This window comes from Staurois parvus, unplaced genomic scaffold, assembly GCF_062004578.1.
Source record: "Staurois parvus isolate SC_StPar_1 unplaced genomic scaffold, SC_StPar_1.0 ptg000801l, whole genome shotgun sequence".
NCBI classification, from domain to species: Eukaryota; Metazoa; Chordata; class Amphibia; order Anura; family Ranidae; genus Staurois; species Staurois parvus.
The window spans coordinates 8,319-30,221 of record NW_028318597.1 but is presented as its reverse complement, the minus strand read 5'-3'; the positions used below and the strand labels follow the sequence as shown (position 1 = coordinate 30,221).

The 21,903-nt window shown below is 41.8% G+C and overlaps 1 protein-coding gene and 1 pseudogene across 8 annotated transcripts in view; both read left to right on the top strand.

Moving 5' to 3' along the window:
• Positions 1-21,578, top strand: part of STON2 (stonin 2) — a 112,319-nt gene extending 90,741 nt beyond the window's left edge. For all 8 annotated transcript variants that reach the window (XM_089654812.1, XM_089654814.1, XM_089654816.1 and 5 more), the window contains 3 exons: positions 6,114-7,931; positions 17,854-18,056; positions 19,334-21,578. In XM_089654812.1, the coding sequence (XP_089510938.1) occupies positions 6,114-7,931; positions 17,854-18,056; positions 19,334-19,417 (2,105 nt within the window). In that variant the 3' untranslated portion in view covers positions 19,418-21,578. The remainder of the gene's footprint in view (positions 1-6,113; positions 7,932-17,853; positions 18,057-19,333) is intronic.
• LOC149444207 (U2 spliceosomal RNA) lies at positions 15,996-16,082 on the top strand (annotated as a pseudogene).
• Positions 21,579-21,903: the final 325 nt, after the last annotated feature.

Genomic DNA, 21,903 nt, shown 5'->3' with positions numbered 1-21,903 from the left:
CATTTGATAAACGGTTTTGCCAATATATTGTGTGACATAAAACATGGCAACAGCCACCATTTTATTCTCCAGGGCCTCTGCCTTCACAAACTATATCATGTTTGGGGGTTCTATATAGTTTTCTAGCATAAAATGCTAAAAAGCAAAATAAATAACAAAAAATTCAATACGTATTCAAATAAATAAATATATATACTCTGCTTCAGTTATGAGTGAACACAGTGAGTGATATGTACCAATCATTAACTGTGTTCATTCAAGGAAGGAAGGGGCTGGTAAATGTGATACATCTCCCCCACTCTCCATCCTGAAGGATCCTGTTTGTGAAAAATGTACAGATTGGCCCGGACAGCAAAGGGTTAATAACGCATTGACGTCTATGGAAACTTTTAAATCTGGCCCACAGAGGACACAAAAAATACAATTATCCTGAAAGATCATTACATAAATCACTGTTCCGAGTTAGGATTCGGCTGATTGCCTTTGAACAAGAGCAGATGCAGCAAAGAATTCTGGGAAAAGGGGGTAATTGTTCATACTGTGACACCGCAAGTTCCTGGAGTCACAACTGTCCCACTTAATTATTTTCTGGCCACCGTCCACGCTGACATCTGCCAGGAGCGGGGGGGGGGGGGGACGTGTCACCTCTTTGCATCAGCGAGGTTAAATGATCGGATATTGTCCCAGCCAGCGACAATACGCACCGAGATGTGACATCCGATGAAAGTCAGAAGATCATCCGACGAGGGAGATTGTGTCACATATGATGTGTAACTCATAGTAACATTCCCCATTCTCCTGTAATAAGTCCCCTGCCTGCTAATTCATCTGCTTCTCATTTGGGGACCGCACTGCGGCGGGAGGCGATATGAAAGTGTCACATCTGGCCGCCATGCCTGACACGTCGCAGTGACACTGAGAGATGAGATCTCTGTGCTGATAACCACAAAATGCTCAATCTCCTCTGAGACCCCCATTGTGCCCATCCAAGTGACAGTAGAATGTGCAGAACCTCCAACATATAATGGCAGTGTGCGGGGGGATGAGATAGACTGGCCAGCTTACCTGGCATGAGTATTAGAAGACGCTAAACTGATCCTAAAGGGTCACTCCACCCAAAGCTGATACTCCAGTGTTTGGTAGGTGCTGAAGAATTAGGATTCAGTCTTTCAGAGACTGTATTGGTGAGATCCCTGTGCTCGGTTCCAGGTATTATACATAGAGATCATATCCCCCCTTATGTATTATACATAGAGATCATATCCCCCCTTATGTATTATACATAGAGATCATATCCCCCTTATGTATTATACATAGAGATCATATCCCCCTTATGTATTATACATGGAGATCATATCCCCCCTTATGTATTATACATGGAGATTATATCCCCCCTCATGTATTATACATGGAGATCATATCCCCCCTCATGTATTATACATGGAGATCACATCCCCCCTCATGTATTATACATGGTGATCATATCCCCCCTTATGTATTATACATGGAGATCATATCCCCCCTTATGTATTATACATGGAGATTATATCCCCCCTCATGTATTATACATGGAGATCATATCCCCCCTCATGTATTATACATGGAGATCACATCCCCCCTCATGTATTATACATGGTGATCATATCCCCCCTTATATATTATACATGGAGATCATATCCCCCCTCATGTATTATACATGGAGATCACATCCCCCCTCATGTATTATACATGGTGATCATATCCCCCCCTTATGTATTATACATGGAGATCATATCCCCCTTATGTATTATACATGGTGATCATATCCCCCCTTATGTATTATACATGGAGATCACATCCCCCTTATGTATTATACATGGAGATCACATCCCCCCTTATGTATTATACATGGAGATCACATCCCCCCTTATGTATTATACATGGTGATCACATCTCCCTTATGTATTATACATGGTGATCACATCCCCCCTTATGTATTATACATGGTGATCACATCCCCCCTTATGTATTATACATGGTGATCACATCCCCCCTTATGTATTATACATGGAGATCACATCCCCCCTCATGTATTATACATGGAGATCACATCCCCCCTCATGTATTATACATGGAGATCACATCCCCCCTCATGTATTATACATGGAGATCACATCCCCCCTCATGTATTATACATGGAGATCACATCCCCCCTCATGTATTATACATGGAGATCACATCCCCCCTTATGTATTTATACATGGAGATCATACCCCCCCTTAATCTCCTCTTCTCAAGAGAGAAGGGGGGGGGTCCTGTCTGTAAACCTGGAAGCTGACAATCTATTTATACCAAAGATTGGATCTGATCCACAGACAGGTTTATAAACAGGAGCAGCTGTCTCAGATCTCTGTCATCGTTCAGCATTTCATGCCCAATCTGTAAACAAACACGAAAACGGGAGTCACGCCTCCGCCGCCAACGCTGCTGTCACCAATACCGCTGTCCCTCATCACTCCCCTGTGTCCTGTAATAAAGTGACTACAGGGAGGATATGATGGTGTGTGATTCCAAACTAGGAGCATCTGTACACTTCATAGGGAATGGCAGAGTCTGTCAGCACCGTGCTGTCTGGGAGCATTGTTCTCCTGAGTCGCTGTACACATTACAATCTGATTGTACAATCTCCTTTGGATCTACTTACAAATATGTAGTACAAAGGTGTACAGCAGGGCTCTTCACACTTCTCAGTACAAGGGCCACATCATATAGTGTGCAAATATCTGCAGGCCAAAAAGAAAAAAAAATCAGTTTTATAAAGGAATGAGTCCCCCCCCCCCCCCCCTACATCAGGGTTCCCACCAGATTCCCCTTTACATCAGGGTCCCCGTACATCAGAGTCATCCTCTTACATCAGATGTCCCCATCAGAGTCCGCCTTACATCAGGTGTCCCCATAAAAGTGCCCCCTTACCTCAGGGTCCCTGTACATCAGGTGTCCCCAACAGGGTTCCCCCTTACATCAGGTGTCCCCATTAGAGTCCCCTTTAAATCAGGTATCCCTATCAGAGTTTCCTTGTAAATCAGGTGTCCCCATCAGAGTCCCCCATTGCATCAGAGTGCCCATCAAAGTCCCCCTTACATTACAGTCCCCCCTTATATCAGGTGTGCCAATTTGAGTTCCCCCTTAAATCAGGATCCCCATCAGATTCCCCCCTGACATCAGGATCCCCATCAGAGTCCCCCCTTACATCAGGATCCCCATCAGAGTCCCCCCTTACATCAGGATCCCCATCAGAGTCCCCCCTTACATCAGGATCCCCATCAGAGTCCCCCCTTACATCAGGATCCCCATCAGAGTCCCCCCTTACATCAGGATCCCCATCAGAGTCCCCCCTTACATCAGGATCCCCATCAGAGTCCCCCCTTACATCAGGATCCCCATCAGAGTCCCCCCTTACATCAGGATCCCCATCAGAGTCCCCCCTTACATCAGGATCCCCATCAGAGTCCCCCCTTACATCAGGATCCCCATCAGAGTCCCCCCTTACATCAGGATCCCCATCAGAGTCCCCCCTTACATCAGGATCCCCATCAGAGTCCCCCCTTACATCAGGATCCCCATCACAGTCCCCCCTTACATCAGGATCCCCATCAAAGTACCCCCTTACATCAGGTGTGCCAATTTGAGTCCCCCCTTACATCAGGATCCCCATCAGCGTCCCCCCTTACATCAGGATCCCCATCAGCGTCCCCCCTTACATCAGGATCCCCATCAGCGTCCCCCCTTACATCAGGATCCCCATCAGAGTCCCCCCTTACATCAGGATCCCCATCAGAGTCCCCCCTTACATCAGGATCCCCATCAGAGTCCCCCCTTACATCAGGATCCCCATCAGAGTCCCCCCTTACATCAGGATCCCCATCAGAGTCCCCCCTTACATCAGGATCCCCATCAGAGTCCCCCCTTACATCAGGATCCCCATCAGAGTCCCCCCTTACATCAGGATCTCCATCAGAGTCCCCCCTTACATCAGGATCTCCATCAGAGTCCCCCCTTACATCAGGATCTCCATCAGCGTCCCCCCTTACATCAGGATCTCCATCAGCGTCCCCCCTTACATCAGGATCTCCATCAGCGTCCCCCCTTACATCAGGATCTCCACCAGCGTCCCCCCTTACATCAGGATCTCCATCAGAGTCCCCCCTTACATCAGGATCCCCATCAGAGTTCCCCCTTAAACTATATGTTCCCATCTGGGTTCCCTCTCACATCAGGTGTCCCCATCAGAGTCCCGCATTACATCAGGGTCCCCCATCAGAGCAGTGTTGTATTTAGTTTTTTTTTGTTGCCCCCCCCCCCCCCCCCCCACGGCAGAGAGAGAGCCTCACACCAACCAACACCAGACGCCCCCGCCATGGAGAGAACCTAACAGTGACCAACAACACCTATGTCCCATCCCCCCCCCACCCTTCCACTAACACCCCCCATCCACCCACCACGGGGACAGAGAGAAAAACACTCACCTTCACAGCTCTGGACATCCCCGGGAACGACAGTTGGGCCCTGAATGCACCATCAAGCAGCCCCTCTCAGATCCCACCTGGTCCCCATGTCACATATGTCCCTTCTTCCAGGGGGCAGTGCTGCCCCACTAAACAATGCCACCCTAGGCAAATGCCTTGTTTGCCTTGTGGTAAATACGCCCCTGCATCAGAGTTCTCCGTTGCATCAGGGTCCCCATCAGAGTGCCCCCTTACATCAGGTGTCCCTATCAGCATCCCCCCTTACATCAGGTGTCCCTATCAGAATTCCCCCTTACATCAGGTGTCCCTATCAGAATCCCCCTTTACATCAGGTGTCCCTATCAGAATCCCCCCTTAAATCAATGTCCCCATCAGAGTCCCCCATTACATCAATGTCCCCATCAGAGGCCTCCTTCCATCAAGTATCCCCATCAGAGTCCCTCTTACATCAGGGCAGCCACTAGAGTCCCCCTTACATCAGGGTTCCCATCAAAGTCTCCTTTACATCAGAGCCAGGCATCGGCCCTAGCAACTCCAGCCACCTGTCAACCACCCACTGAAAAGCGATCCATTGCAGATTGCTGTTCAGAAGGGCAGAAAAGTTGCCACCAACGTGAATGAGCCCTTACTATACTATCCCATCACCATAAGCTCTCCCTCCCATTGCCAGCTTTTTGGAACTGGTAGTTTTAGCATCTGCACAAGGGAGGTGACATCTGATTGGAGGTTGGTGCACCTGGTTATATGTTCTGACCTGGTTTCTTTGTAGGGTGTGTAGGTGTTTTCAGGGGCGGACTGACAACTCATGGGGCCCCCGGGCAATAGGGGATCATGGGGCCCCTGTGTCCTTGCCCAAACTCAAAAAAGCCTATGAAAAAGGTACCAGGGGAATCTCATGGGGCCCCCTACTGACACCGGGCCCTCGGGCAGTGCCCTAGTTTCCAAATGGTCAGTCCGCCCCTGGGTGTTTTATGTGCACTTGCTGGTGTGCTCTGTTTTGTTTTCCTCTTTATGCCTGTGGTTTAGTCTAAAGGGTTAAGGGAGTTGGGTGTAAGTGTCAGGGGTTCTTCCTGCAGCTGAGGGTTGTGTGACTCTTATCTCAGTCTTTTCCTGGTTCCGGAGGTTGTGCGGTCAGTGCCAATGCTGATTCTCAGGCCCAGAGATTCTGGGAAACAGAATGCAAAAAAACACAGGCGTCCTGTTTATATAGTGCGCAGCCTGCAGGACGTCAACAAACTCATTAAAAAGTTAAACATTTGTAAAGGCCGTTGCCATCACTATGTATAGGTATTTTGATTTGCGATGGGAGTACAGCCAATTTACAAGTCTAAGCAATGACATCTTTAAGTGTCTCTTTTTTTTATATCCCCCCACTACATCATGGGACCTGCTCAGCTATGACATGCTCAGGAAGGGAAATGGTCATATCCTTTCCATGGCCATGAACATTCAAAAATTGGCACGTTTGCCTGGCTAGAGTTCCACATTAACTGTAACTACTTTTCCATTCCTATGAAGTTTACATTAGTTGACATTTTTGAAAGCTTACTCTCATGTTGTTTGTTGCCTTGTGTTATATCTTTAACTTTTTTCTTTTTCATCCTTCAGATAACTCCTCTCTCCAAGATGATGATGAGCTAGACATGGAGATCGTCGGCTGGCCATCCAACACTTGTCCACTTAATGGTCACACCGAAACCAGTTCTCGTTTTCCCAGTTGGGTCACTTTTGAAGAGGAAATTGCTCCACCTTCCCCAAGCAATGCTCCTCAAAAGCCAACAGCGAGCCCAAAATCTCCTTCAACGCCGGACTTTGTTTCTAAACCTGTTGGAGCCTTAAAAAAAAGGGAAAGGCCCAAGAGCTCATTGGTTGACCTAAACAGGACGCAGAGGCTTGACTTTTCATCTTTGCACAGGCAGCTCTCGTTAAATTCCACCCCCACAAAGGCTCCCAACCCATTTTTAGATGAGGCCTTGAAAGATGTCCAGCCATCACCAATCAATCCTTTTAGCTCATGGTTTGAGGAGCAAGAAAGGCGTTCTCAACACTCTTCAGTATCCAGTGGCCCGGACTCAAGTCAAAGAAATTCCATCTCTCTTCTTGCTGAGGAACTTGATACTGATCAGTTTGAGGATTATCGAAAGAAGGCTTTGCAAGCTGATGCTGTAGAACATCTCAAACAGATTCAGATTGAAGACCCAGATTCCCCTGGTAGCCCTACTCTGCCAGATGACCCTCTGAGGTATGATGAACCTCTTGGCCATTGTTTGACTTTTACCAAGCCCCAACCAAAGGATGGTTGGCCAATGATGCTTAGGATTCCAGAGAAAAAGAACATTATGTCCTCCAGGCATTGGGGCCCTATCTATGTCAAAGTCACTGAAGCTGGGTTTTTGCAACTCTTTTACGAAAAGGGTTTGGAAAAGCCTTTTAGGGAGTTTAAACTAGAGGTCAACCATGAGATTGCAGATCCTAAACTGCAAAACTATGATGACAATGGCAGGATTCACACTATCCGTATCGACCGGGTACTGTACAAAGAAAAACGTAAATACCAGCCAATGCCTCTGGTCAGTCACACAGGGGAGAGGGAGCAAGTGGTCAAGCTGGGGACAACAGACTATTCAGACTTTATAAGCATGATTGCCTCTGTCCAGGATGTCCTCTTCCGCCTTCCGGCCACAGTAGACCTTAGCACTGTGCACCAAAATTACATAGAGGAGGAGATCACTGTGGACGTGAAAGATGAATTCCGTGGAATCCTTGGCAAGGGGGAAGTCCAGCTCCTCGAACACTCTGTGATCACACGAGTCCATGTTCTTAGCTTTATCTCAGGTATGGCGGACTGCAGCCTAGGACTTAATGACATCCTTATTAAAGGCAATGAAGTTGTCTCCAGACATGACATTATGCCAACCACTACAACCAAGTGGGTGAGACTCCATGATTGCCAATTCCACTCGTCTGTGGACGAGGAAGCATTTCACAGCTCCAGGATGGTGGTGTTTACACCGTTGGATGCGTGTAGGTTTGAACTAATGAGGGTAAGGACAATATTTTCTGAAAAGACTTTGCCTTTCACACTCAGGACCATGGCTTGCATTCGCGGGGCCGAGGTCGAGCTCCAGAGTTGGTTGGTCATGTCTTCGGGCTTCTCCTCCAACAGAGACAGTCTGTCACAGGTCCCTTGTGAGAACATCACTATTCGGCACCCAGTACCACCAGAGTGGGTGAACTATTTCCGAAGAGACAGTGTATTGGGCGAGAAGTCCTTGAAGGCCAAAGTAAACAGGGAGGCCAGCTTCGGTTCTCCCAGTGTATCTGGGACAGAACCAGCCATGAGAGTAACACTGGGAACAGCCAAGTATGAACATGCCTATAATGCCATCGTGTGGAGGATAAACAGACTGCCAGATAAAAACTCAGGTAAGAAACGTTGTTCTGGGATTCCTGACAACACTTCACTACCCTAAGCTTTACTATAGGTACACTTTAATTTCTGTCATGAGACTTGTTTGTATTTATCCTTAAAGCCCGACTCTGGGCTCCAGGTTTAACTTACTTTGAGTCTGAGAGTCAGCAGTCAGAGGTTATCTATTGTAACGGTCGCTGCACTGTCAACATACTATCCACCAGCTCCTGAGTGTGCATAACAGCTGTTTACATTATGTGTGAGTCTTATGTGAAACTGAAATCCACTCTGAAATGACGGTAGGTCAGGGAGTTAACAGGTCATTTATTCTCATAAACATAAAGGAAAGTAGTGAGCGCTCTTGGAAACAGCAGCTATAACACCAAAGGTAATCAATAAAAACCTTCAGAAGATCAAAGCAAATAATAGGTGCAGCACTATAGAAATATATATAATAATCAATGTCCACAAATAAATATGACAAATATTAAAATGTTCCTCCATGCAGATCTGGGTAGTAAATAATGGTGCTCCAAAAAGGTATGGTAGAATTACGCACTCACCAGATGCGTAACGTAAATACGCATTGTATATATGTGTAGAGGTCCTGCCACAGGATAATCCTCCCTCTAGACATGGTGGTGCTGTCAGTAATTGTCAGGGATGCGGGTGTGACCAGAGATGTGTGTACTGACACAGGGAAACACAGGCTCCAGATATGGTATAAACAAGACAATTTATTAAGACTAACAATACAAACATAAACGCAGTGCACCAAACCCCAAGCTGACACAAATACATACAACAAGGTGAAACAAACCCAAACCTAAACTGATACAGATACACAGGTACATACACATATAGAGCACAACGTAGTCAGGCAGGCCGGGTGGATAACTATCGGGCAGGTAGGTACAGGAGGAGCAAGCGGAGAGAATGGTCAGGGTCACAAGCCAGGGATCAAAACAGGAGAAGTCAGCAGAGGTCAGGATCAGGCAGGGTCGGCAACAAGTCAGGCAGAAACAGGAACAGGAATGCAGGTTACAAGGTACAGGGGCCCATGGAAAAACACACACCAAGGCACAGACTGCAGGTCTGGCCATCCCTTAAATACACCTGCAATCAGCCCCAGGTGATGGCTAATTGCCGAAGTGAACCTCTGGTTGTTGAGAGCACCCGCTGGCCAGCCCTGGTACTGCAGCCCAGAAGGCAGGTGAGTCCCACCACTATTGGCAAGTCCATTCCTGACAGTAATTCACGGGATAGTACAGGATCCAGCTAAACCAGAGGTCCCTTTAAGGGATGGATGGGTGTGGATATCGGCATTAAGGAACTCCCCTCTCTGGATGTTGATGGATGGCTGGATCAGGATGGGCTGTAAAAGTAAATAGCTCCACACAGGAGACCATAGAAAATGCCTTTTTTTACTGTGAAGCTGCTTGTTTGTCTATGTCAATGTGCAAAGCGTCCACACCCGTCCATCCCTTAAAGGGACCTCTGGTTTAGCTGGATCCTATACTATCCCGTGAATTACTGACAGCACCACCATATTTAGAGGGAGGATTATCCTGTGGCAGAACCTTACCCATATCCTAAAGGGGACCTCTACACATATATACAATGTGTATTTACGTTACGCATCTGGTGAGTGCGTAATTCTACCATACCTTTTTGGAGCACCATTATTTATTACCCAGATCTGCACGCAGGAACATTTTATTATTTGTTATATTTATTTGTGGACATTGATTATTATTAGAGATGAGCGAATCGAACTTGGCGAAGTGGAATTCGTTTCGAATATTAGGAAAAATTCGATTCGCATCGAATCCGAATTTTAGCCAACTTCGGATGCACGAATCGAATTTTCCCAGATCAGCCGGCAAAAGTGTCACTGCAGAGAGCTCCGCTATTTCTGACAGTTCTCTGACAGTTCTGACAGTTCATTTACAGCGGTTGAAACATTGTATCTATTTGTTTCCATTTAGGATACAGATGTTTTTATTCGGAAATAGATGCAATGTTTCAACCGCTGTAAATGAACTGTCAGAACTGTCAGAAATAGCGGAGCTCTCTGCAGATACACTTTTTGCTGTACTGGAATACTTCTTCTTTTCATTCTTCTTCTTCTTTTCATTCTTCTTCTTCTTCTTCTTTTCATTCTTCTTTTCATTCTTCTTCTTCTTCTTCTTTTCATTCTTCTTTTCATTCTTCTTCTTCTTCTTTTCATTCTTCTTCTTCTTCTTTTCATTCTTCCTCTTCTTCTTTTCATTCTTCTTCTTTTCATTCTTCTTCTTCTTCTTTTCATCTTCTTCTTCTTTTCATTCTTCTTCTTCTTCTTTTCATTCTTCTTTTCATTCTTCTTTTCATTCTTTTCATTCTTTTCATTCTTCTTTTCATTCTTCTTTTCATTCTTCTTTTCATTCTTCTTCTCATTCTTCTTTTCATTCTTTTTCTTTTCATTCTTCTTCTTCTTCTTTTCATTCATCTTCTTCTTTTCATTCTTCTTCTTCTTTTCATTCTTCTTCTTTTCATTCTTCTCATTCTTCTTTTCATTCTTCTTCTTCTTCTTTTCATTCTTCTTTTCATTCTTCTTTTCATTCTTCTTCTTCTTTTCATTCTTCTTCTTCTTCTTTTCATTCTTCTACTACTTTTCATTCTTCTTCTTCTTTTCATTCTTCTTCTTCTTCTTTTCATTCTTCTTCTTCTTTTCATTCTTCTTCTTCTTCTTTTCATTCTTCTTCTTCTTCTTCTTTTCATTCTTCTTCTTCTTCTTTTCATTCTTCTTCTTCTTCTTTTCATTCTTCTTTTCATTCTTCTTCTTCTTCTTCTTCTTTTCATTCTTCTTCTTCTACTTCTTTTCATTCTTCTTTTCATTCTTCTTCTTCTTTTCATTCTTCTTCTTCTTCTTCTTTTCATTCTTCTTCTTCTTCTTCTTCTTCTTCTTCTTCTTCTTTTCATTCTTCTTTTCATTCTTCTTCTTCTTTTCATTCTTCTTCTCCTTTTCATTCTTCTTCTCCTTTTCATTCTTCTTTTCATTCTTCTTTTCATTCTTCTTCTTCTTTTCATTCTTCTTCTTCTTCTTTTCATTCTTCTTCTTCTTCTTCTTCTTTTCATTCTTCTTCTTCTACTTCTTTTCATTCTTCTTTTCATTCTTCTTCTTCTTTTCATTCTTCTTCTTCTTCTTCTACTTCTTCTTCTTCTTCTTTTCATTCTTCTTTTCATTCTTCTTCTCCTTCTTTTCATTCTTCTTCTCCTTCTTTTCATTCTTCTTCTCCTTCTTTTCATTCTTCTTCTCCTTCTTTTCATTCTTCTTCTTTTCATTCTTCTTTTCATTCTTCTTTTCATTTTTCTTTTCATTCTTCTTCTTCTTTTCATTCTTCTTCTTCTTCTTCTTCTTCTTCTTCTTCTTCTTCTTCTTCTTCTTCTTCTTCTTTTCATTCTTCTTTTCATTCTTCTTCTTCTTTTCATTCTTCTTCTTCTTCTTCTTTTCATTCTTCTTTTCATTCTGCTTCTTCTTCTTCTTCTTCTTTTCATTCTTCTTTTCATTCTTCTTTTCATTCTTTTCATTCTTCTTCTTCTTCTTTTCATTCTTCTTTTCATTCTTCTTTTCATTCTTCTTTTCATTCTTCTTTTCATTCTTCTTCTCATTTTTCTTTTCATTCTTCTTCTCATTCTTCTTTTCATTCTTCTTCTTCTTTTCATTCTTCTTTCTCTTCTTTTCATTCTTCTTTTCATTCTTCTTCTTCTTCTTCTTCTTTTCATTCTTCTTCTTCTTTTCATTCTTCTTCCTCTTCTTATTTTCATTCTTCTTTTCATTCTTCTTCTTCTTCTTCTTTTCATTCTTCTTCTTCTTCTTCTTTTCATTCTTCTTCTTCTTCTTTTCATTCTTCTTCTTCTTCTTTTCATTCTTCTTCTTCTTTTCATTCTTCTTTTCATTCTTCTTCTTCTTCTTTTCATTCTTCTTTTCATTCTTCTTTTCATTCTTCTCATTCTTCTTTTCATTCTTCTTTTCATTCTTCTTCTTTTCATTCTTCTAATTCTTCTTTTCATTCTTCTCCTTCTTTTCATTCTTCTCCTTCTTTTCATTCTTCTCATTCTTCTTTTCATTCTTCTTCTCCTTCTTTTCATTCTTCTTCTTCTTCTTTTCATTCTTCTTTTCATTCTTCTTCTTCTTCTTTTCATTCTTCTTCTTCTTCTTTTCATTCTTTTCATTCTTCTTTTCATTCTTCTTTTCATTCTTCTTTTCATTCTTCTCATTCTTCTTTTCATTCTTCTCATTCTTCTTTTCATTCTTCTTCTTCTTTTCATTCTTCTTCTTCTTTTCATTCTTCTTTTCATTCTTCTTCTTCTTCTTTTCATTCTTCTTTTCATTCTTTTTCTTCTTCTTCTTTTCATTCTTGTTCTTCTTCTTCTTCTTCTTCTTCTTCTTTTCATTCTTCTTCTTCTTCTTCTTTTCATTCTTCTTCTTCTTCTTCTTTTCATTCTTCTTTTCATTCTTCTTCTTCTTCTTTTCATTCTTCTTTTCATTCTTCTTCTTCTTCTTCTTTTCATTTTTCTTCTTCTTCTTCTTTTCATTTTTTTTCTTCTTCTTCTTCTTCTTCTTCTTTTCATTTTTCTTCTTCTTCTTCTTCTTTTCATTTTTCTTCTTCTTCTTCTTCTTCTTCTTTTCATTTTTCTTCTTCTTCTTCTTCTTCTTCTTTTCATTTTTCTTCTTCTTCTTCTTCTTCTGCTTTTCATTTTTCTTCTTCTTCTTCTTCTTCTTCTTTTCATTTTTCTTCTTCTTCTTCTTCTTCTTCTTTTCATTTTTCTTCTTCTTCTTCTTCTTCTTCTTCTTTTCATTTTTCTTCTTCTTCTTCTTCTTCTTTTCATTTTTCTTCTTCTTCTTCTTCTTCTTTTCATTTTTCTTCTTCTTCTTCTTCTTTTCATTCTTCTTCTTTTCATTCTTCTTTTCATTCTTCTTCTTCTTTTCATTCTTCTTTTCATTCTTCTTTTCATTCTTCTTCTTCTTTTCCTTCTTCTTTTCATTCTTCTTCTTCTTCTTTTCATTCTTCTTCTTCTTCTTCTTTTCATTTTTCTTCTTCTTCTTCTTCTTCTTTTCATTTTTTTTCTTCTTCTTCTTCTTCTTTTCATTTTTCTTCTTCTTCTTCTTCTTCTTCTTCTTTTCATTTTTCTTCTTCTTCTTCTTCTTCTTTTCATTTTTCTTCTTCTTCTTCTTCTTCTTCTTTTCATTTTTCTTCTTCTTCTTCTTCTTCTTCTTTTCATTTTTCTTCTTCTTCTTCTTCTTCTTCTTTTCATTTTTCTTCTTCTTCTTCTTCTTCTTCTTCTTCTTTTCATTTTTCTTCTTCTTCTTCTTCTTCTTCTTTTCATTTTTCTTCTTCTTCTTCTTCTTCTTCTTTTCATTTTTCTTCTTCTTCTTCTTCTTCTTCTTTTCATTTTTCTTCTTCTTCTTCTTCTTCTTCTTCTTTTCATTTTTCTTCTTCTTCTTCTTCTTTTCATTTTTCTTCTTCTTCTTCTTCTTTTCATTTTTCTTCTTCTTCTTCTTCTTCTTCTTTTCATTTTTCTTCTTCTTCTTCTTCTTCTTCTTTTCATTTTTCTTCTTCTTCTTCTTCTTCTTTTCATTTTTCTTCTTCTTCTTCTTCTTCTTTTCATTTTTCTTCTTCTTCTTCTTCTTTTCATTCTTCTTCTTCTTTTCATTCTTCTTTTCATTCTTCTTCTTTTCATTCTTCTTTTCATTCTTCTTTTCATTCTTCTTCTTCTTCTTTTCATTCTTCTTCTTATTTTCATTCTTCTTTTCATTCTTCTTCTTCTTATTTTCATTCTTCTTTTCATTCTTCTTCTTCTTCTTTTCCTTCTTCTTCTTCTTCTTTTCATTCTTCTTCTTCTTATTTTCATTCTTCTTTTCATTCTTCTTTTCATTCTTCTTCTCATTCTTCTTCTCATTCTTCTTCTCATTCTTCTTCTCATTCTTCTTCTCCTTCTTCTTCTTCTTCTTCTTCTTCTTCTTTTCATTCTTCTTCTTCTTTTTCTTCTTCTTTTCATTCTTCTTCTTCTTTTCATTCTTCTTCTTCTTCTTCTTTTCATTTTTCTTCTTCTTCTTCTTCTTCTTTTCATTTTTCTTCTTCTTCTTCTTCTTTTCATTCTTCTTCTTCTTTTCATTCTTCTTTTCATTCTTCTTCTTCTTTTCATTCTTCTTTTCATTCTTCTTCTTCTTTTCCTTCTTCTTTTCATTCTTCTTCTTCTTCTTTTCATTCTTCTTCTTATTTTCATTCTTCTTTTCATTCTTCTTCTTCTTATTTTCATTCTTCTTTTCATTCTTCTTCTTCTTCTTTTCCTTCTTCTTCTTCTTCTTTTCATTCTTCTTCTTCTTATTTTCATTCTTCTTTTCATTCTTCTTTTCATTCTTCTTCTCATTCTTCTTCTCATTCTTCTTCTCATTCTTCTTCTCATTCTTCTTCTTCTTCTTCTTCTTCTTTTCATTCTTCTTCTTCTTTTTCTTCTTCTTTTCATTCTTCTTCTTCATTCTTCTTCTTCTTCTTCGTCGTCGTCGTGCCCCATGACTGCCCAAATGAGTGAAGTGTGCGGTGATTCTAAGATCGACGGCACTCATCTGCATGTCATACTGACTGACAGTATTATTTCTCTTCCCCAGCAGACTCCAAGGGCATTTAAATTAAAGGTACAGTGTTCTGCACTAATATAAAGGCTCTCTGAAGCCTAGAAACCCTTTAAATAAGTTAAATTCGCGGCGAATAAATTCGCATCGAATCGAATTTCTCCAGCAAATTCGGCGAATCAGCCGAATCGAATTTTTGAATAATTCGCTCATCTCTAATTATTATATATATTTCTATAGCACTGCACCTATTATTATATAGTTCTGATCAGCCTTTTTCATCCAGGGTGCCTATTATATAGTTCTGATCAGCCTTTTTCATCCAGGGTGCCTATTATATAGTTCTGATCAGCCTTTTTCATCCAGGGTGCCTTGAGGTTTTTTCGGGGGTGCTTTGGCAAAATGTCTAAAGATTGCCCAAAACTTGTATACAAACCACAAAGCCTCATGTTTTTGTTATGCACCATTAAGACCTTCTAGCCACCGGTGTCCTGACACCCAATGACATCACCGGTTGATAAGGAGTATGTCGGTTACCTGCACAGCATTCTAGTTTGACCCTTCCCTGCCCCTCACTGTCAGCGTTGGGGGTCAGATTAGCTTAGTGATGGAGAAAAACTGAGGGAGAAGAGAAACATTGGAATAGTAGTCAGTACCAGTGTGCAAAAGTGTATTTGCTTTGGAAGAATAAATCACCTCTGATGTTGGGTGTCCTACATGTGTGGATGCTGTTGGGTCATCTAAAACTATTAGAACATTTTTTTACATTTTAGAATGGGGTGCCTAGGGACTTTCCATAATTTTAGAAGGTGTCTCGGGATTGTTCATACTTTTAGAGAGTGTCTTGATTGAAAAAAGGTTGAGAAGCACTGGTTTAGATGACCAAGGATCATGAGGCCTAATGCATTAGGCTCAGACAAAGTAAGCAAAGGTATACAAGGGGTCAAAGAATACATCCTTCAAGCCGGCACCGGCTGAATAATTTAACATTGAATGTTCATATTCCTGCATACACCCCACTGTTCTCTTGATATGCAAGTCTCCCTCTATTGGTCATTTATTTATCAGGCAGGTATTCATTGTCCCTGCAGATTGGCTGCTGAGATACCAGGATCACTATCATAGCAAGGGCAGACTGACAACTCATGGGGCCCCCGGGCAATAGGGGATCATGGGGCCCCTGTGTCCTTGCCCAAACTCAAAAAAGCCTATGAAAAAGGTACCAGGGGCATCTCATGGGGCCCCCTACTGACACCGGGCCCTTGGGCGGTGCCCGAGTTTCCAAATGGTCAGTCTGCCCCTGTATCATAGTCTATTGTTTTAAATCAGTCTCAGGCAACTGGTGGGCTTTCATCAACTGAAAGGAGCAGTAAAGCATAATCACGAAGAAGAAAAGAGAACTTGTATGATGAGCCAACATGATTGTCCCCAATATACATATAAAATAAGTCAGGGCTTAGTTATCGCTTCTCGGCCTTTTGCTAAGATCAAGTGTAGTATCTGTTCTTATCAGTTGTCTTGGATAGAACCCTGGCTCTCTTCACCAATTGTGGAGTTATGCAGGCCATAGACAGGTCGAAAAAAAAAAAGAAAAATCGATCGTTCAATAGGCCGACGTTACCACCAACTGTAAAAAAAATTGGCCGATTTTCGTCCCATCTATGGCCGGCATTTAATTACTTCTGTCCCTGCAGAGAGCTCTGCTATTATATTTGATATGAAAACGTATTGCGGTTGCAACAATGTATCCGTTTGTATCCATTTTGGATACAGATGGTTTTTATTCGGATACAAATAGATACATTGCTGCAACCGCAATACTTTTTCATGTCAAATATAATAGCGGACTGGAATTCTTATTCTTCTTCTTTTTCTTCTTCTTCTTTTTCTTCTTCTTGCAGGCCATGGCTCATGCACAGATTTTTTATTGGTAAAAAGATCGGCCAATTTGCCCATCATTGCCGGGAAAATAGGCCATTCGGCAAAATCGACCGATTTTTTTTCCAACTTCACCGATGAAAAAAATGTGCCAAAACCCCAAAAATGGCCGACCAATTAACCCATTTTTTTTTTCGGCCGAAAAATCAGCCGATTTTCGACCCATCTATGGCCTGCATTAGTTAGTAATTCCAGATGTAATTAAGTGCGAATGGTGAGAGTGGTGGGGGAGCCTTTTCCTTCCCGGCTGATTCTTGGCTGGTACACCAGGCTTGTCCTAGGTTGTCGGAAAGGCTCTCCCTTAGCTTCCTAAGTTCTGATGCCTTTTTGGTAGGGATGGGACTGCACTGGTCTGGCCAAGGGCCGGGCTGAGAAAGAAGCCCGTAGTCCGGAGGTGCCACAATTCTCACGGTGAGGGAACTCACTTTGTGTTTTAGGCACTTTGGTCACTGCACCAGCCAGGCTTTTTTTCACACCTTCCTCTAGGGCTGGTCCTTTTGGCTGGGACCAGAGTAAATTTTATTTATTGCTGGCCAAACGGCCAGCCATAGTATTTCCCCATGGCACTATAGCACTTTTCCACTTCTCCTTTCCCTTTTTTTTTAATGTTTGTCACTTGCACTTTTGCACAGCACTTTCACTTTTCCTGATTAATAGGGTGTAGCCTGCCCTGAAAGTTGTGGGGGGGGCATGTGGCCTTTTTGTCCGGGTCTCCTCCTCCAATGGGGTCTGCCTTTGGGGGAACCCTGCTTAGAACTCGAGGTGGCCTTGCTTCGGCAGGCCTCCTGAAGAAAGGGGTCCACCTGGTTTCGGCCGGGAGGACCTAGTGAGTGCCTCAGTCCCCGTCAGGAGCCTTGCACCCCAGAGATCAGGGCTAGGGCCCTTTCTCTTCAAAGGAGGGCCAGACGTCCACCCTGTGCACTTTTTGTGTGCTCACTTTTTTTTTTTTTTGCTAATTTTGTGAGTGTGTTCACTACACCACGGGACTTCAGGGAAAAAAAAAAGTCAGTGATAGTCTGCACAAAGGCGTGATGGAATAATAAACTTTTATTGTTTTTATATAATCAAAAATGCGATCTGTGAATAATTAACTTATTAGTGTATTTCAGGGCTTTTTTCAGCAGCAACATGGGGGAATGCAGTTCTGGCACCTCCAGCACTGAATGTATGTATGGCAAGGGGTGCTGGGATGTGCTGGAGAGTCTTTTGATGCTGGCTTCTGGGGGATCTATTGTTGATGGGGGGGGGACTTTTTATGCATGGAGATCAATATTTACTGGGGAGGCCTATTGCTGCTGAGGGGGGGGCTTATGTAGATAGGGCCCCAATGCCTGGAGGACATAATGTACTTTTTTTATCACTGACTTCTGTTCCCTTTTAAGGATGGGGTCACCCCCACTGCTTCTACTGCCACCTGGAGCTCGGATCAGACCGGGAAGTGCCACGAACCTTTGCGAAACACGTGGAGGTAGAATACCACATGCCAGCGGCCTCGTCGTCAAAGATCGCTGTACGTTCCATTTCTGTAGAGGACAGGACAGAAGTCAAAAAGTGGGTGAACTATTCGGCCCATTATCATTACAAGGTGAGATCTGATCATACCATACCATGGATTTGTTTCCATTGCAAACGTCTTAGGGAACAGTAATATCTTATAAAGGAGACAACATTCACATCAGTCTCTGCACCTGAGAAGCTTACACTCTAATACCCTCCCAATCATACACTATTATTATTGTTATTATTATTATACTGTTATATAAACCTGACATATACCACAGCGCTGTACAGAGAACACTGAGCCAGTCACATTGGTCTCTGTACCAGAGGAGCTTACACTCTAATGTCCCACCACAGTCACACACTATTATTATATTACATTTATATAACTTCGATATGTACCTCAGTGCTGTACAGAGAACACTGAGGCAGGCACCTCAGTCTTTTCAGCAGAGGAGCTTACACTCTAATGTCCCACCCCAGTCACACACTATTATTACAAGAAAATGGCGCCCATCCGCACTCAGCATCGGCTCACTGTGAACTAGTTGATCAATCCAAATAAATGCAAATGGATTCAGCTTTCATCCTCTACCCATGGAGGAATTCACTAACATGTTTCGCCAAATTAGGGGTTAACTGTAGAGGCATCCACATGGGTGAAACGTGTTAGTTGATTCCTCCGTGGGTAGGGGATGGAAGCTGGATCCATTTTACATTTTTGGATTGACCACTTAGTTCACAGTAAGTCGATGCTGAGTGCGGATGGGTGCCATTTTCTCGTGGTCTGGCTTGATGAGCCAGTTTCTGTCCTAACTGACACCAGCCTACAGTGTAACCAGTCTGGCGGACACACTATACACTGAGGCATCTGGGCGGTACTGTTTTCTTTTGGCTACCACACACTATCATTATGATACATTTATATAGCTCTGACATATTCCACAGTGCTGTACAGAGAACACTGAGCCGGTCACATCACTCTCTGTACCAGAGGAGCTTACATTCTAATGTCCCACCACAGTCTCATCCTATCATTATACATTTATATAGCTCTGACATATTCCATAGAGCTGTACAGAGAACTGTCACTTCAGTCTGCACCAAAGGAGCATGCACTCTAATTTTGTGCCACAGTTACACACTATTGTTATTAAACATTTATATAGCTCTGACATATTCTGTAGCGCTGTACTAAGAACCCTGAGCAAATAGCAGAGAAACTGAGCCAGCGAAATTGGATTCGATGGTTGTTTTCCTCTAAATTCACATTTATGTAGTTTTATGAGAATCGCTATATCTGCACTTTGATGAATTGATATGTCAGGCCATCAGTAATCACCGTCCTTCTCTTCTGGCCAGGTGGAGATTGAGCAGAAGAAGACATTGAACCCGGACATGGATAGTGAAATGGTAGACAACCCTCTGGAATGTGTCACTCAGTAAATTTTCTGGGAACTAATGAACAGGGGATGAACCTAGGCAAGACTTGGACCACACAGACCAGACCTGCCAGGCAGTTATGGAACAAATACTTCCCCTATCTGGATTTACAAAATGTTGACATTTTGTTGGTGGTCGTTTCTCTTGAATTCCCGGACTTCTTATCTGGGGTCTTTATGGATGGAACATCAGAGGTTTAGTTTCTAGGCTTCTACGTGGTGGTCAGTGGATGGCATCTTGGATCTCTTACCATAATTCAAAGACTGTGGTCTGGACTCTCCATGGACAGTCCTGTGGTTGTGGTTGTCCATTGTGAAATCAGTCTTTGAGGATTCTCCTGGAAGCCTCTTTTACCATTTCCAAAGTCCTTACCTTTTCACAACCTGTTCAACATGAACATTTCATCTGTGAGAGCACAGAAAACAAACTTTCAAGGACAACTTATTGAAATCCTGCGTCGGAAATCACAGGGAAAGAATCTTTTTTTCTTGTAGAAACAATTTGCACAGAAATTTTTCATATTTTATTAGGGAATATTTAGGGATTTGCAGTAAAGGGCTGAATCATCTCTTGACTTATACATCAGATAACTGCTTGGTGAGATTGTAGCACCGTCACCCACATCCCACTAACAGGGTGAGGTTTGTGACATTGTACTGGGTGATTTCACTCCAGAATATCATTTGACCTTTATCAAGGGCTGCTCTGTGCACCAACACCCACTTGGGCAGTTTTGCGGTCCAGCTGTGAATGGATCAGTGTCTGTTATGTGTCCAGCATCATCTGTTCCACAAACACTGGACATTAATGCAGTCCATTTCTCTCCAGACCCTCTTCATCATAGAAACTCAGCTGTGAGTTGGGTACGGCCATGGGCACGGTTCACCCGTCCTCCATGCTGCAGAGCTATTAAGTGGACTGCTGTTTACACCCAACACTAGGCTCAATTCACAAAGATTACACATCAGGACAATTAACATTTTTATTAAAGTGACAGTTTTTTTTAGTCGAGTCTGATGAAATTTAACAATTATAATCATATGGCTGTGAGTGCCTTGGGTCATTGATAAAACTTTGTGAATTGAGCCTACTATGTGCTATCACTGCAACAGCATCGTCACCTACAGTCAGTGTAAACCCTCCGATCCCTCACATTACAGCGATGTCCCCCACCCTCATGTTTTAGTATCCCAGGCATGGGCATGTTTTCATGATTCACCTTACTCAAATGAGGCAATCATTTTTTTTACAGGCTCAGTAATTATCAGAGCTGTTCCCGCTGAGACAAATCCTAAGAAAATGACCAGCTGAGCAGTGAGGTTGGGAAACACTTAATGGTCTTTTTATAAAAAAAAATTGCCTGCCAGCCATTACGAATAACCACGACAATTTTTTCTGATGTTTTTATTTCCTATGATTGACAGCTCCATCTAGTGGCCATAATCTGGTGTTTTGCTGATTGCTGTATTTCAGGGAGATACCACATTATGGCCACTAGATGTTGCAGGAGGTCATAGGAAATAAAAATATTAGACACATTTTTTTCATGCATTGAGGTGAGTTGGCAGCCCATCTATTTTGAATGCAGCAGATTGTGTTATGGTGTGAACAGGCCTTCAGGCACATAATTGCTTATTGTGTTAAGGCAGCTCTTTTACTTTAAAGGGTCTTTTACAAGCCTTGACATATTAAAAATAAAATTCCTGCCCTATTTTTATTTAGAAACGCAGCACTCCACAACTCACATTGCATTAACATCTGTGCATTATGGTGCTCACAAGGGCGGTAACGTTTATATATACTATGTATGTGTAGTTGGGGTGGCGATGCACATATACCGTGAACTGTGGTGCGTGCGCGTGCATGTAGTACGTGTGGGTTTGTAGGTGTGAATCCCACCATCAATGTCATTCTCATCACATTGTAATAAGCACAAAAAAAATCCTGTACTCTGCTGTCAACTTTTAAAAGTAAATGTCCTGCCTAAGAGCAGACACTGTAAAATGCCTGCAATTACCTTTCTTATTTAAAGTGTAACTCCATTTTTGTTGAGAAAAAACAATCCCCTCTGGGTGATCAATGTCCATTGCAAGGATTTCAGCAAACCTTGTTGCAGATTCCTACCTGTTTTTATTCTAAAGAAAAATCTGTTTGTTTCACCGTATCCTTTGCAGACTGATTCCCGAATGGGAGGGGTCCGATTCCTAAATGGGAGGGGGTCTGATTCCTGAATGAGAGGAGTGTGATTCCTGAATGGGATGGGTTTGATTCCTGAATGGGAGGGGTCTGATTTCTGAGTGGGAGGGGTCTGATTCCTAAATGGGAGAGTTCTGATACCTGAATACTGATTCTTGAATGGGAGGATCTGATTCTTGAATGGAAGGGATCAGTTCTTGAATGGGAGGGGTCTGATTCCTGAATGAGAGGAGTCTGATTCCTGAATGGGAGGATCTGATTTCTAAATGAAGGGGGTCTGATTCTTGAAAGAG